We start from the raw sequence: 14,393 nt of genomic DNA, 5'->3' as shown, positions 1-14,393 counted from the left end.
CCACCACATAATGTTTACATATTACAGAACATGAATATCCGAGTCTGCTAATGAACATTCAAAGCTTTTAATCTGAACTCAGAAGACTGGAATAGAGAGTTAAACCTTCAGTTTCTAGATTCCTGGAGAAAGTAACATGTATGTTGCTGTGTTGTGCTGTGAGATGTTTGGATTTCTGCACATTTCTCTTCGTGTTGTCCTTCATCTGAGGCTAAAACAAATATGACATTAAAGTTTGATCTCAGGTCGCACACATGACGGCAGAACGGGTGGATAGTTGTGTGTTGTGTTTGGGGCAGATGAGAGAAACTGAGAATACACAGTCCCTGGAGTCCTCACTGCATGAACGGATACGAGGAGCTGTGGGAGATTTGAAAGAAAAGTGTAAGTGTGGTGAGACTTAATACGGTTGTGTTTGTTCACATTTAAAGGGACAGTCCACACAAAAATGAAAGTTCTCTCATCATTTACTCACCCTCATGCCATCCCAGATGTGTGTGACTTTCATTTTTCTGCTGAACACAAATGAAGATTTTTAGAAGAATATCTCAGCTCTGTTGGTCCTTACAATGCAAGTGAATGGTGACCAGAACTTTAAAGCCACTAAAAACACATAAAGGCATCGTAGAAGTAACCCATAAGACTGCAGTGGTTTAATCCATGTCCCCAGAAGTGATATGAGAGGTGTGTGTGAGAAACAGATCAATATTTAAGTCCTTTTTTACTATAGAATGTGAATGTGAAAGTAAAAGTGGAGATTTATAGTAAAAAAGGACTTAGAAATTGATCTGTTTTATATCACGTCTGCAGACATTAATTTAACCACTGGAGTCTTATAGATTACATTTATAATGCCTTTATTGGACCCTTCAAAGTTCTGGTCACCATTCACTTGCATTGTAAGGACCTGCAGAGCTGAGATATTCTTCTAAAAATATTCATTTGTGTTCTGCTAAAGAAAGAAAGTCACACACATCTGGGATGGCATGAGAGTGAGTAAATAATGAGAATTGTAATATTTTGGGGAACTATTCCTAGTTAACATTATTACACTTATTATTCTTGGTTATTGTTAATGTCAGTATATACTAGTACAAACGTGTTATATTTTTTTATAATGTCAAAAATGGTGCACTCCAAAAAAATATGTTAGCCTGTTTTTAAGATTTACGCATGTACATTTCATAACAAATCTGTTACAAAATAAAACGAAATATTTTAAGTTTTATTAATTATATTTTAATTTAAAGTCAATTTGATAAAATTGTGTTACGTAACTGAAATGTGTAAATCAAAAATAAAAATGTGGCCTATTTTTAAGATTTATGCTTTTCAATTTCATAACAAAATTCCATTAAACTGAATTGTGTAATATTTAAATAATTAATAATACGGAATTAATTATATATATATTATAATTAATTTAATACAATTTATTTGTTTTATTTTTTATTAAATATTACTCAATTTGATGGAATTTTGTTGTGATATTAAAATGCATAAATCTTAATTTTCTTTTGTATTTTATTTATTAAGTTTTTTGAATTGTATTATGTATACAATGTTAAATGAAGCGTCATGCCACACTGTAGGACACTTGCCAACTACCCATTTAATTCGCTTATGAATTCATGCATTTGCCTATATTTTAGAAACACTGTTGAAACCTCCATGAAGAGGCGTTTCGAGAATGTTCCAGAAAGAGTTTTACAGTGGGTGAAATCTCTCCACTCACCTTTTATTTTCACTGCGAGCTTCAGCAAATTTGTGTCTGATCATGAAACTTGCCAGAGCATCTGCCACCTGAAACACAACACAACACCACACAAACATTTCTGAATGCCAAATCCATCTGGGTTATTACTCTTTATAAAGCTCCATGTTTGACATACTTTATCTGGGATGTCCTCGTGCACCGCGTGACCACATGGAGGCAGCACCTGCATCATGAATTTACCTGCAGACGCACAAAATACATCAGAATCAGAAATTAAAGCGGGAAGACCGGACATTTACATGAAACAGGAGTTTATAGAAATTGACTGAGCTCAGTGGGTCGGAGGTTGTTCAGGTGCGATGGGTTTAAGGTTTAGTTTTCCAAGTTTAAAGTGTTTTTAACTGACTGTTAAAGTTTCTCATTATTTAGGTGTTAGTGATTGTCCAGAGCGCTGCTGCTTTACGTATTACTTTTCTCAGCGCTGAGCCATGGTGGACCAATCAAAAATAGTTTGTGATTACTACGTATTTTTTTATTTTTATTATTATTATTATTATTATTATTATTGTTGTTGTTGTATATTTTATATTGAGATTGGGCAAGATTTAAATTTGTATATAAGGTAGGGCTACACAATTAATAGAAAAAATATTCGAGATTATTTAAATTGGTGCAATTAACTAATTGTAAAAAGTGGCAATTCAAGCATTACATTTATATCTGTTCCCATTTATAAATTTATTTTCAGTAGTTGAGTATTGTAACCAATCGCAGACATACGCCTTTCAGTGATGGTTTAACAAAAGTAGAATGCTCCCATTTAATTGGCTTATAATGATATAACTGCGATAAATAAGGAACAAAGTCCTAAAATGCCCACCCACGGGAGGGGCCTGCATAGCTCAGCGAGTATGGACGCTGACTACCACCCCTGGAGTTGCGAGTTTGAGTCCAGGGGTGCTGAGTGACTCCAGTCAGGTCTCCTAAGCAACCAAATTGGACCGCTAGGAAGGAGAGAGTCACATGGGGTCAGGGCTGTACTGGTAATCTGGCATACCGTGCATTTTCCCAGTGGGCCGACGCACTTTTGGGCCGATCAGGGATGGAATGTACATCGGGGCATCCGAGTTGGCCGGTGGTTCGGCCGCGGAACGTGCCGCCATAAGCAAAAATGAGTCACCGCGTTATGCAGAACGGACCACAAAACGGCGCCGCGATATGCAGAAAAGGACAGTGAACAACCCCCCCACCCCCTCCCGCTCAACAACCTTTGGCGAACACCTCAACCGTTGGGCCAGTTGCCATGTTAAATCCCGGGCGATTTCTCTTCCCAGTCCAGCCCTGCATGGGGCAACCTCATTGTGGTCGCGATTAGTGGCAACCAAATTGGCCCAGTTGCTAGGAAGGGGAGAGTCACATAGGGTCAGGGCTGTACCGGGCAATTTCCCGGTGGGCCGATGCACTTTTGGGCCGATCAAGGGCGGAATGTCCACCGGGGCAACCGAGCGGGCCGGTGGTTCTGCTGCGAAACGTGCCAAATGGGTCGCGTTAAGGAACGAGTCGCCGCGTTATGCAGAACGGACCACAAAACGCCGCTGCGATATGCAGAAAAGGACTGCGAACAACCCCCGGCCCGCTCAGTTGCCCCGATGGACATTCCGCCCTGATCGGCCCAAAAGTACGTCGGCCAACTAGGAAAATGCCCAGTATGCCAGATTACCAGTACAATGGGACGCATGGTAAGTTTTGCGTGGATTGCGGAGAGTTGCATGAGCCTCCACGTGCTATGAGTCTCCGCGGTGTCATGCACAACGAGTCACGTGATAAGTGGCTACTGAGACTCGTCCTCCGTCACCCAGATTGAGGTGAGCAACCGCGCCACCACGAGAACCTACTAAATAGTGGGAATTGGTCATGCCCAACCACAGATTGCATCTTAGTACCACCCTGCTTTTGTGTACAAATATTAGCAACAGTCGGACAAAAATGTAGCGCCCCCTGGTGGAAGAACACTGTGTCAAATAGAAACTTATTAGCCACTTACATTTGCTGCCTTATGATTAGAACAATAAGGGGGATTTTTGGAATATAGCAAAAGTAAAAACATTTCTACCACTCTATATTTGCTCAACACAGTGTATGTAAATATAGTGAACACACTCACCCTGCATTTGTGCAATGGTCAGGTCTCGGTCCAGTCGATCAATGCCTGAACACAGAACAGAATTCACTTTCAAGTCTGATGCAACTTCATACATAAATCAGATCTGTTTTGGCTGCTCCAGATATCTATATATGGACCAATTCAGACTGAATTATTCAGTTTAGCACGTTTTGGTTGAGCAGTATTTAGTCATTTGGTTGGTTTGAGAGGTTATGGGATTGGTTGGGTTGTTCTGAATGAGAGATTTCATTGGCCAGATTGTTAACGGTGATTTGATTGGTCACGTTGTTTTACATAAGTGATGCTACTGGTGTTTTTGTTTTAGAAGAGTGATCTGATTGGTCCAACCTAGTCCCCTATATTGAGCGTTACTAAAACACATCTTTGCTAATTGAGTTTTACGTGCCCAATTCTACATTTCGTCACAGATTCCTGGTGAAATTAACACTTGAGGTGCTACAACAACTGTGCGTTCAACGGCTGACTATGACTTGATAAACACTTCGCACTATTATTCACACACTGCTATGTGATGAAATCAAAACTTTTACTGTAACAATTCATTTTAACACTTGTATTACAGACTGGCCTACATTCACACGCTTTATCCAATGTGATTTCATTCTGCAGTTGCTCACCTGAACATGTGAGACGAAAGTGTCATACAAGCGACACAAGATGACGTGGTTCAGAAACTGTGCTTTTCATTACGACACTATTGGTTAGGTTTAGGTTTAGGTTAGGCCTGGGTAGCTCAGCGAGTAAAGCTGCGTACACACTGCCAGCGACATCGCGCGCACGAGATCGACACCATCCCATTAATTTTCAATGCGAGCACAGCGACTTCCAGCGACACGAGTTGTCGCGACCGTTGGCGACTAGATGTGGGCGTGTCCAGCGACGCGACAAAGTTGAGACAAGTTCAACTTTATTCAAATGAAGAGCGACTAACGGAAGCGACAGCCAATAAGAGAGAAGACGGGAGAGCTCACGTGATCCTCTCTCTTTCTCTCTCTCAGCTCCTGCAGTAACGGAAAGATGGATGAAAGGCTAATTCTTGCTGTTAGCAATTTTCCAGTGCTCTATGATATGGATATGGTATATCCAGCAGCAGCTCTTGCACCAGCCGGTGGTACTCGCCATGCTGACTCCAAGATTGAATGGTTTTGTGGACACAGACAGACCGGCGTTTGCGTTTTCACCGCAGATAAACAGCCACTAAAGCAAACAGTTTCTCATTCATCTTTGATATAAAGCATTTTATGTACCGATTCCATTTATATTTAGTCTTTTCCCTCCAAAATGTTTGTTTTTAGCGCCAAGAAAAGCGATTTGCTGTCAACAGCAATGGAATGACATCCGTGAATGTCATTTATAAACGTTACTAGGCAACCAGTAGTGGGAACGCCCACTAGCGACTTCGCCGGCAGTGTGTACACAGCTTAAAGACGTTGGCTACCACCCCTGGAGTTCGCTAGTTCCAATACCAGGGCGTACTTAGTGACTCCAGCCAGGTCTCCTAAGCAACCAAATTGGCCCGGTTGGTAGGTTGGGAAGAGTCACATGGGGTAACCTCCTCGTGGTCTCTATAATGAGGTTCGCTCTCGGTGGGGCGTGTGGTGAGTTGTGCGTGAATGCCGCGGTGGATGGCCACACGCACAATATCTCCGCGGAAATGCGCTCAACAACAAGCCACGTGATAAGATGCACGGGTTGACGGTCTCAGACGCGGCGGCACTACTCCACCACGAGGACTTAGAGCACATTGGGAATTGGGCGTTCCAAATTGGGAAAGTTTTAGGATATGTATTTTTACTCATTAAACCCTCCAGCTAATATTCACCTTAAAAACCTCGTCTGATTACAACACCATTTCACTCACGTTTGGCGCCCCCTGCTGGAAATTTCACTAGGAAACTGCAGCAAAGCACGTAATAAGGCACGTAATTAAATTTAGCAAAAAATGTCGTCATGGTCACGTAATGTTCATGAGATCACGCTGTATTGGTCAGATCAGTCTGAACGTGTGATCTGATTGGTCGTGTCTCTTGCCTGCCAACAGTAGGAGTTTCGAGACGTTGCAGGAGAGGAAGAGGTTTGATATTCCCCTGAACCAGCCGTCCCAGTATTTCTCTGCTTTAGACAGATCAATTCTCCAACTGTACACACCGGAAGGCTGCAAGAACCACACACACATGCATGTAGATTACGGTGACTTTATCAGTTCAGGGTTGAGTCAGGTTAAAATTGGGCAAAGTTAAGGGGGGGTTAAATCTAGTAATGCCAAACAGTTGCCTTACAAGGTTTATGGTGCATATATGCATTAATAATGTGTGTTGAGTTGTTACTTTAATCTCAGCGGGACTCACCTCTGCTGATGTGCTGCTCTCGGCCTTATCGGTGGCGTAGTTCAGACCATAAAACTCCTCGTGACCCTCTGACACGCTCTCAGTGACTGGACTCACCTGCTCGGCCGTGTCCCGTTCCTCTACATCACACCTGTGTGTGTGTGTGTGTTTTAGAGAGAGACAGATGCTTATTCAATGTGCTGAAACAAATTTTGAGGTAAGAACTTAAACCATCTTTAACCAGATGTTACCATCTCACTTGTCCCACCATGGACACTTTGGCAGATTCCAAGTTTCTGATTTGTCCACTTTTCACACTGCGAAGACAAATAAACATCAGAAACATGTGAAGCTTATAATTTTATAAAAGCACTTGTGCCAGGAATTTTTGACGGGGGGCGGGCAGGGTACAGTGATCTGTTTGGGGTGGCACCAAAATTCCATCTGACCATCTCTACACAGAAAATTTAAATAATTGATTTTATCACACTAAAATCATTTTAACACACATGCTGTTTACGTCTTGCGGCTTTAGTTTTAAAACAGTGAGTATTTTAATGTTTACGATTGTTCCCATTGACTTCTATTGTAAGTGCCTCACTGTAATTTTTGCTTTTTTTTTTTTAAAAGAAAATGAGGATTTCAAAAGGAGTCGAATTTTTGGGCCTGGGTAGTTCAGTGGTAAAGATGCAAGCTACCACCCCTTGAGTTTGCTAGTTCGAATCCCAGGGCGTGCTGAGTGACTCCATCCAGGTCTCCTAAGCAACCAAATTGGCCCGGTTGCTAGGGAGGGTATAGTGACATGGGGTAACCTCCTCGTGGTCGCTATAATGTGGTTCGTTCTCAGTGGGGCGTGTGGTGAGTTGGGCGTGGATGTCGCGGTGGATGGCGTGAAGCCTCCACACGCGTGATGTCTCCGTGGCAACACGCTCAACAAGCCACGTGATAAGATGCGCGGGTTGACGTTCTCAGACGCGGAGGCAGCTGGGATTCGTCCTCCGCCACCCGGATTGAGGCGAATCACTTCGCCACCACCGAATCACTACGCCACCACGAGGACAAAAGCACATTGGGAATTGGGCATGCCAAATTGGGAGAAAAGGGGACCCCCCTCATGTGGACATCGAGTGAATTGCATGATAAACAGGCTATGTGATTCAATCCCTCCCTAGTTTATTAGATCAGCCAAACAGGAATCAAGCATCAACAAATGGCAATTATTTGACATATAGAGCTAGTGGGCCAGTGGTGACCTCCATTCTATGGCGTGATCAATGGATTTGAAGGATTTGGGTCGTCCTTTCAGAAAGTTCTGCATGCTGTGCAGGACATCCATAGCACTGCCTACACATAAGAGAACAAAAAGAATCAATGAGGATCCAATTCGACACAAACCTTTGGCCTAAATCCAGTTATAGTCATTCGCACAGCCTAGTTTGTGTACTGGGACGTTTTTGATGTTAAATTTGCTTTGGAATTTTACAGTCACATTTTGCTCACACGTGCCTTATTTTGGTGCATAAATCAGAATACAGTTTGGACAAAGACCACCTATGTACAATGTACAATGGTAACAATAGTATCTGCCAAAATACAAAGTTATATCATTTACCTGTGAGTCAATTGCAAAGAATAACTAGAATAGGGAGTTTTACTTTGATGCATTAAAAATGCATTTAAATGCCATGTTTATAACACAAGACAACCATAAGATGACAAAACACAAACTATAAAGTATATGTCATTTATCAAATAAAAGCGGTTAATCACCCTCCACCACGTCGATGGCAACCAGCCCGACCACAGAGGGCAGCAGAGTTCCAAGGGCCGTGTGCACCGCTATGGCGCCGCCCATGTTGTGACCCACCAGGATAATCGGTGGCGGGAACTCTCCATATGTAGCTCGCACCACATTGGCTACATCTCTGCAGGAATGGATGACGATTGGTTAGAGCTAACATGCGACATTAACACTACATCCTTAGCCTGTTATACAACGTGTGTGTGTGTGTGTGTGTGTGTGTGTGTGTGTGTGTGTGTGTGTTACCTGGACATGGTTTGTGTTGAAAGGTCATCTGTGTGTCGGACTTGAGTGACACCTGTTTGTGACAATATTACTCATTTAAATCAGCACTTTGTTTCAGACTAAAAGCTGACTTGTCTGAACTTTGACCTTACCGTGACCCCTCAGATCCATAGCCAGAACCCGACAGGTGACCCGACTGGCCATTGCTGCCTGTTTAGGGAGAGATGTTCATTTTGAAGATCATTTGCAGCATTCGGCCAGCAAAAGTCTCTAATGTGCAATAAATATGTCCTCAAACGTTCTCTTAGTGAATGTCTGACTGTATATGTGATATCTGTATGTTTGTACCGTAAAAACGGCCCATGACAGAGCCGAATGTCCTCCTCCATGCAGCAGAACCAGCAGTGGACCGTCCTGACCGCTTTTATACACTCGGAACACGTAAACACACACAGCAGTCAAGGAATAATGTACTGAGTGTGTGTGTGTGTGTGTGTGTGTGTGTGTGTGTGTGTGTGTGTGTGTGTGAAGGATATATCCTTGGTCTCTCCTGACCCAATAACCACATCGTCCATCACTTCAAAGTATTCACTCCAGGAGACGGGCGAGTAATCTCTCTTAATGCTCACGCCATGACTGAAAGAGACACAGTATGTTTGAGTGAAGTATACAGCTGGTGAAACGATGGCTCAAATTTGGTCCAAGCCATCTTCTTGTCGTACCCCATTAAAGATTTAAACCAGATTCTGAGTCTTAGAGTCTAACTCGGGACAAAATAATACAAAATATGACATTTCTGAACAAAGTCAATGTTATTAGGGGAGCTTGCCAAGGCATTGTTGCTTATACTTAAAGGGACAGTTCATCCAAAAATGAATCCATGCCATCCCAGATGTGTATGACTTACTTTCTTCAGCAGAGCATAAAGGATTATTTTTAGGAGAATATCTCAGCCCTGTAGGTCTATACAAAGCAAAGTGGATGGTGAGCAGACCTTTAAAGCTCCAAAAAGGACATAAAGGCAGCCTAAAAGTAATCCATACGACTCCAGTGGTTTAATCCATGCCTTTTGAAGCGATATGATAGGTGTGGGTGAGAAACAGATCAATATTTAAGTCTTTTTTTTAACTTTAAATTCTCCTCCTTGCCCAGTAGGTGGCGATATGTATGAAAAATGTGAACCACCAAAAATTTAAGAAAAATGTGAAAGTGAAACTGGAGATTTATAGTAAAAAAGGCCTTAAATATTGATCTGTTTCTCACCCACACCTATCATATCGCTTATGAAGACATGGATTAAACAACTGGAGTCGTGTGGATTACTTTTTGGAGCTTTAAAGGTCTGATCACCATCCACTTTGCATTGTATGGACCAACATAGCGGAGATATTCTCCTAAAAAGCTTTGTGTTTTCCAGAAGAAAGAAAGTCATACACATCTGGGATGGCATGAGGGTGAGAGACTCAACTGACATCAACTTTGTCTCAAATGTTCCTCACAAAATTACTCGGGAGAAATAAAACAATAGACAATTGTTGGCATACCTTAAGAGTATAGAGCTGTAAAAATGAATAGCATAGCTCAGACCGGTAGATCTTGAAAGAATTGTGATGAGCAATGTTTGAGTTCATATTGAGATCTCTGACTTTTGAGTGCACACTTTGGTATCCTGATCAAGTCTGAGCGCAATTTGAGACATTGCTGAGTTTCTTAACGCTTGTGAGAAACAACCTGAGAAGCCTCAGACTTCAGCCAAAGTCTCAGTTTGCTCTCCATTAATAAAGGCTCCAACGGTCATGGAAAACCTGGAAATATCAGGAGTTTTATAATCGTTAGACCTGGAAATGTCATGGAAAATCAGTCTAGCACAAACACCCCTTAACCAATGCATTCAGCTCTTTACTACACAAGCAGCTTCATTCCTATCTGCCCAGCTCAACATGAATTGAACAATGACGTCTTCTGATTTAAACGTGAACGTAGCAGGTGGAGTCTTACTTCTCTGTGTCAAAGCGTTCCTCACACATGTTGTTGGCCGATGGATCCGTCCCGATCGCTGCGTCAGGTCTCAGGTTCGAGGAGCGACTCCCGGTGGATGACCGCTCAGAGGCCATGAGAGAGACAGACAGACAGAGAGAGAGACAGAGAGTGAACACATGGCCAAACTCACAGTGCTAAAGAGGACAGACGCTCAACACTCAAACAAAGAACACACAGGTGGAACCGACAGGTACCTGAAAATCTGAGTCAGGTGTTTTTGTGAGGAGAGATGGTGTGTGTGTGTGTGTGTGTGTGTGTCTGAAACAAAGTCACACATGAGAACTCCTCAATATCTCGAATGCTTCTCCTAGACAGCAAATGGACACTGTGTCTTTAGTTTCCTGCCTCTCAAAAGTTTCTCCTGAGAAACAGACCCCAGGAATCTCACACAAGTTGATACTTAAATGAGCCATAACCAAAAGCTCGATTACGTCTCACGAGTGCAACTTCTGAGCAATAACATTTGGGTTTGTGAGACTTTTTGGACTTGGGGTACTTTGAGCAAATACAATACATTTTGATGCTCCTTTGCGACGAAAGGAGTCAGTTGAGGTGGTTTGGACATCTGGTAAGGATGCCCCCTGGGCTCCTCCCTAGGGAGGTGTTTCAGGCATGTCCGGCTGGGCCTCGGGGAAGACCCAGGACTAGGTGGAGAGATTACATCTCCACACTCGCCTGGGAACGCCTCGGGGTCCCCCAGTCAGAGCTGGTTAATGTGGCACGGGATAGGGAAGTTTGGGGCCCCCTGCTGGAGCTGCTGCCCCCGTGACCCGACTTCAGATAAGCGGTTGAAGATGGATGGATGGATGGACAATACATTTATGGATGCATTCAAGTGATAATTGGTTAATCATATACTATCTTACATTGCGTTTCTTGCTGACTTCACATATATCTATGCCATTCTAGATGTTCATTACACTTTTTCAGTAGTTAAAAGTTACTTCAATCCTTTGTGTTGGGACAACCTGAATATTTGTTTGGTTAACTGAAACTGGGCTGGGGACTTCTAGTTCCCAACATGGTTTGCATGGGACTCGATAGGGAGAGTAAATGTTCAAATTAAAGGGATAGTTCACCGAAAAATTAAGATTCTCTCATCACTTACTCACCCTCATGCCATCCCAGATGTGGAGTGGTGGTGGTGTAGTGGTCTAAAGCACATAACTAATAATAAGATGGTCGCTGGTTTGATCCCCACAGCCACCACCATTGTGTCCTTGAGTAAGGCACTTAACTCCAGGTTAACTCCGGGGGGATTGTCCCTGTAATAAGTGCACTGTAAGTCGCTTTGGATAAAAGCGTCTGCCAAATGCATAAATGTAAATGTACAAGATGATTATTGCTTTCTTCATTAAGCAGTTGCTGTGCTAACCATAGAGTGCTAACCATAGAGTGCTAACCATAGAGTACTAACCATAGAGTGCTAACTGTAGACTACTTACCGTAGAGTTGTAACCATAGAGTGCTAACCATAGAGTACTTACCGTACAGTTGTAACCATAGAGTGCTAACCATAGAGTACTTACCGTAGAGTTGTAACCATAGAGTGCTAACTGTAGACTACTTACCGTAGAGTTGTAACCATAGAGTGCTAACCATAGAGTGATAATCATAGAGTGCTAACCATAGAGTGCTAACCATAGAGTGCTAGCTGTAGACTACTTACCGTAGAGTTGTAACCATAGAGTGCTAACCATAGAGTGATAATCATAGAGTGCTAACCATAGAGTGCTAACTATAGAGTACTAACCATAGAGTGCTAACTGTAGACTACTTACTGTAGAGTTGTAACCATAGAGTGCTAACCATAGAGTGATAATCATAGTGATAATCATAGAGTGCTAACCATAGAGTACTAACCATAGAGTGCTAACTGTAGACTACTTACCGCAGAGTTGTAACCATAGAGTGCTAACCATAGAGTACTTACCGTAGAGTTGTAACCATAGAGTGCTAACCATAGAGTACTAACCATAGAGTGCTAACTGTAGACTACTTACCGTAGAGTTGTAACCATAGAGTGCTAACCATAGAGTACTTACCGTAGAGTTGTAACCATAGAGTGCTAACCATAGAGTACTAACCATAGAGTGCTAACTGTAGACTACTTACCGTAGAGTTGTAACCATAGAGTGCTAACCATGGAGTACTTACCGTAGAGTTGTAACCATAGCGTGCTAACCATAGAGTGCTAACCATAGAGTACTTACCGTAGAGTTGTAACCATAGAGTGCTAACCATAGAGTACTAACTATAGAGTACTAACTGTAGACTACTTACCGTAGAGTTGTAACCATAGAGTGCTAACCATAGAGTACTTACCGTAGAGTTGTATCCATAGAGTACTTACCGTAGAGTTGTAACCATAGAGTGCTAACCATAGAGTGCTAACCATAGAGTACTTACCGTAGAGTTGTAACCATAGAGTACTTACCGTAGAGTTGTAACCATAGAGTGCTAACCATAGAGTACTTACCGTAGAGTTGTAACCATAGAGTGCTAACCATAGAGTGCTAACTGTAGACTACTTACCGTAGAGTTGTAACCATAGAGTGCTAACCATAGAGTACTTACCGTAGAGTTGTAACCATAGAGTACTTACCGTAGAGTTGTAACCATAGAATGCTAACCATAGAGTGCTAACCACAGAGTACTTACCGTAGAGTTGTAACCATAGAGTGCTAACCATAGAGTACTAACCGTAGAGTGCTAACTGTAGACTACTTACCGTAGAGTTGTAACCATAGAGTGCTAACCATAGAGTGCTAACCATAGAGTGCTAACCATAGAGTACTAACCATAGAGTGCTAACCATAGAGTGCTAACTGTAGACTACTTACCGTAGAGTTGTAACCATAGAGTGCTAACCATAGAGTACTAACTATAGAGTGCTAACCATAGAGTACTTACCGTAGAGTTGTAACCATAGAGTGCTAACCATAGAGTGATAATCATAGAGTGCTAACCAGAGTACTAACCATAGAGTGCTAACTGTAGACTACTTACCGTAGAGTTGTATCCATAGAGTGCTAACCATAGAGTACTTACCGTAGAGTTGTAACCATAGAGTGCTAACCATAGAGTACTAACCATAGAGTGCTAACTGTAGACTACTTACCGTAGAGTTGTAACCATAGAGTGCTAACCATAGAGTACTTACCGTAGAGTTGTATCCATAGAGTACTTACCGTAGAGTTGTAACCATAGAGTGCTAACCATAGAGTACTTACTGTAGAGTTGTAACCATAGAGTGCTAACCATAGAGTGCTAACCATAGAGTACTTACCGTAGAGTTGTAACCATAGAGTGCTAACCATAGAGTACTTACCGTAGAGTTGTAACCATATAGTGCTAACCATAGAGTACTAACCATAGAGTGCTAACTGTAGACTACTTACCGTAGAGTTGTATCCATAGAGTACTTACCGTAGAGTTGTAACCATAGAGTGCTAACCATAGAGTGCTAACCATAGAGTACTTACCGTAGAGTTGTAACCATAGAGTACTTACCGTAGAGTTGTAACCATAGAGTGCTAACCATAGAGTACTTACCGTAGAGTTGTAATCATAGAGTGCTAACCATAGAGTACTTACCGTAGAGTTGTAACCATAGAGTGCTAACCATAGAGTGCTTACCGTAGAGTTGTAACCATAGAGTGCTAACCATAGAGTGCTAACCATAGAGTGCTAACCATAGAGTGCTAACTGTAGACTACTTACCGTAGAGTTGTAACCATAGAGTGCTAACCATAGAGTGCTAACCATAGAGTGCTAACCATAGAGTACTAACCATAGAGTACTAACCATAGAGTGCTAACCATAGAGTACTTACTGTAGAGTTGTAACCATACAGTGCTAACCATAGAGTGATAATCATAGAGTGCTAACCATAGAGTACTAACCATAGAGTGCTAACTGTAGACTACTTACCGTAGAGTTGTATCCATAGAGTGCTAACCATAGAGTACTTACCGTAGAGTTGTAACCATAGAGTGCTAACCATAGAGTACTAACCATAGAGTGCTAACTGTAGACTACTTACCGTAGAGTTGTAACCATAGAGTGCTAACCATAGAGTACTAACCGTAGAGTGCT

General features: G+C 42.2%; 1 protein-coding gene across 1 annotated transcript; it reads right to left on the bottom strand.

Moving 5' to 3' along the window:
- Positions 1-118: 118 nt before the first annotated feature.
- Positions 119-10,385, bottom strand: LOC127625201 (protein phosphatase methylesterase 1-like). Its single transcript, XM_052100335.1, has 14 exons — positions 10,254-10,385; positions 8,792-8,891; positions 8,604-8,696; positions 8,408-8,465; positions 8,277-8,328; positions 8,000-8,154; positions 7,483-7,573; positions 6,481-6,546; positions 6,251-6,380; positions 5,934-6,057; positions 3,882-3,926; positions 1,893-1,957; positions 1,736-1,803; positions 119-360 (listed from the first exon to the last, which is right to left on the bottom strand). The coding sequence occupies exons 1-14, from the start codon at positions 10,367-10,369 to the stop codon at positions 336-338; spliced, it is 1,188 nt and encodes a 395-aa protein (XP_051956295.1). The 5' UTR covers positions 10,370-10,385; the 3' UTR covers positions 119-335.
- Between the last annotated feature and the right edge of the window lie 4,008 nt (positions 10,386-14,393).

This window comes from Xyrauchen texanus, chromosome 31 (genome assembly GCF_025860055.1).
Source record: "Xyrauchen texanus isolate HMW12.3.18 chromosome 31, RBS_HiC_50CHRs, whole genome shotgun sequence".
NCBI lineage: Eukaryota > Metazoa > Chordata > Actinopteri > Cypriniformes > Catostomidae > Xyrauchen > Xyrauchen texanus.
Note: the sequence above shows the minus strand (reverse complement) of the source record. Positions and strands in the feature narration are given on the sequence as shown.

Bases quoted from the DNA above. Each gene is read 5' to 3' on its own strand.
- LOC127625201 (XM_052100335.1), bottom strand. From the start codon at position 10,369: ATGGCCTCTGAGCGGTCATCCACCGGGAGTCGCTCCTCGAACCTGAGA. The intron at 8,892-10,253 runs GTAAGACTCCAC...TGTCTCTTTCAG, and splicing joins GAACGCTTTGACACAGAGAA to TCATGGCGTGAGCATTAAGA. The intron at 1,804-1,892 runs GTATGTCAAACA...GTTGTGTTTCAG, and splicing joins ACGAGGACATCCCAGATAAA to GTGGCAGATGCTCTGGCAAG.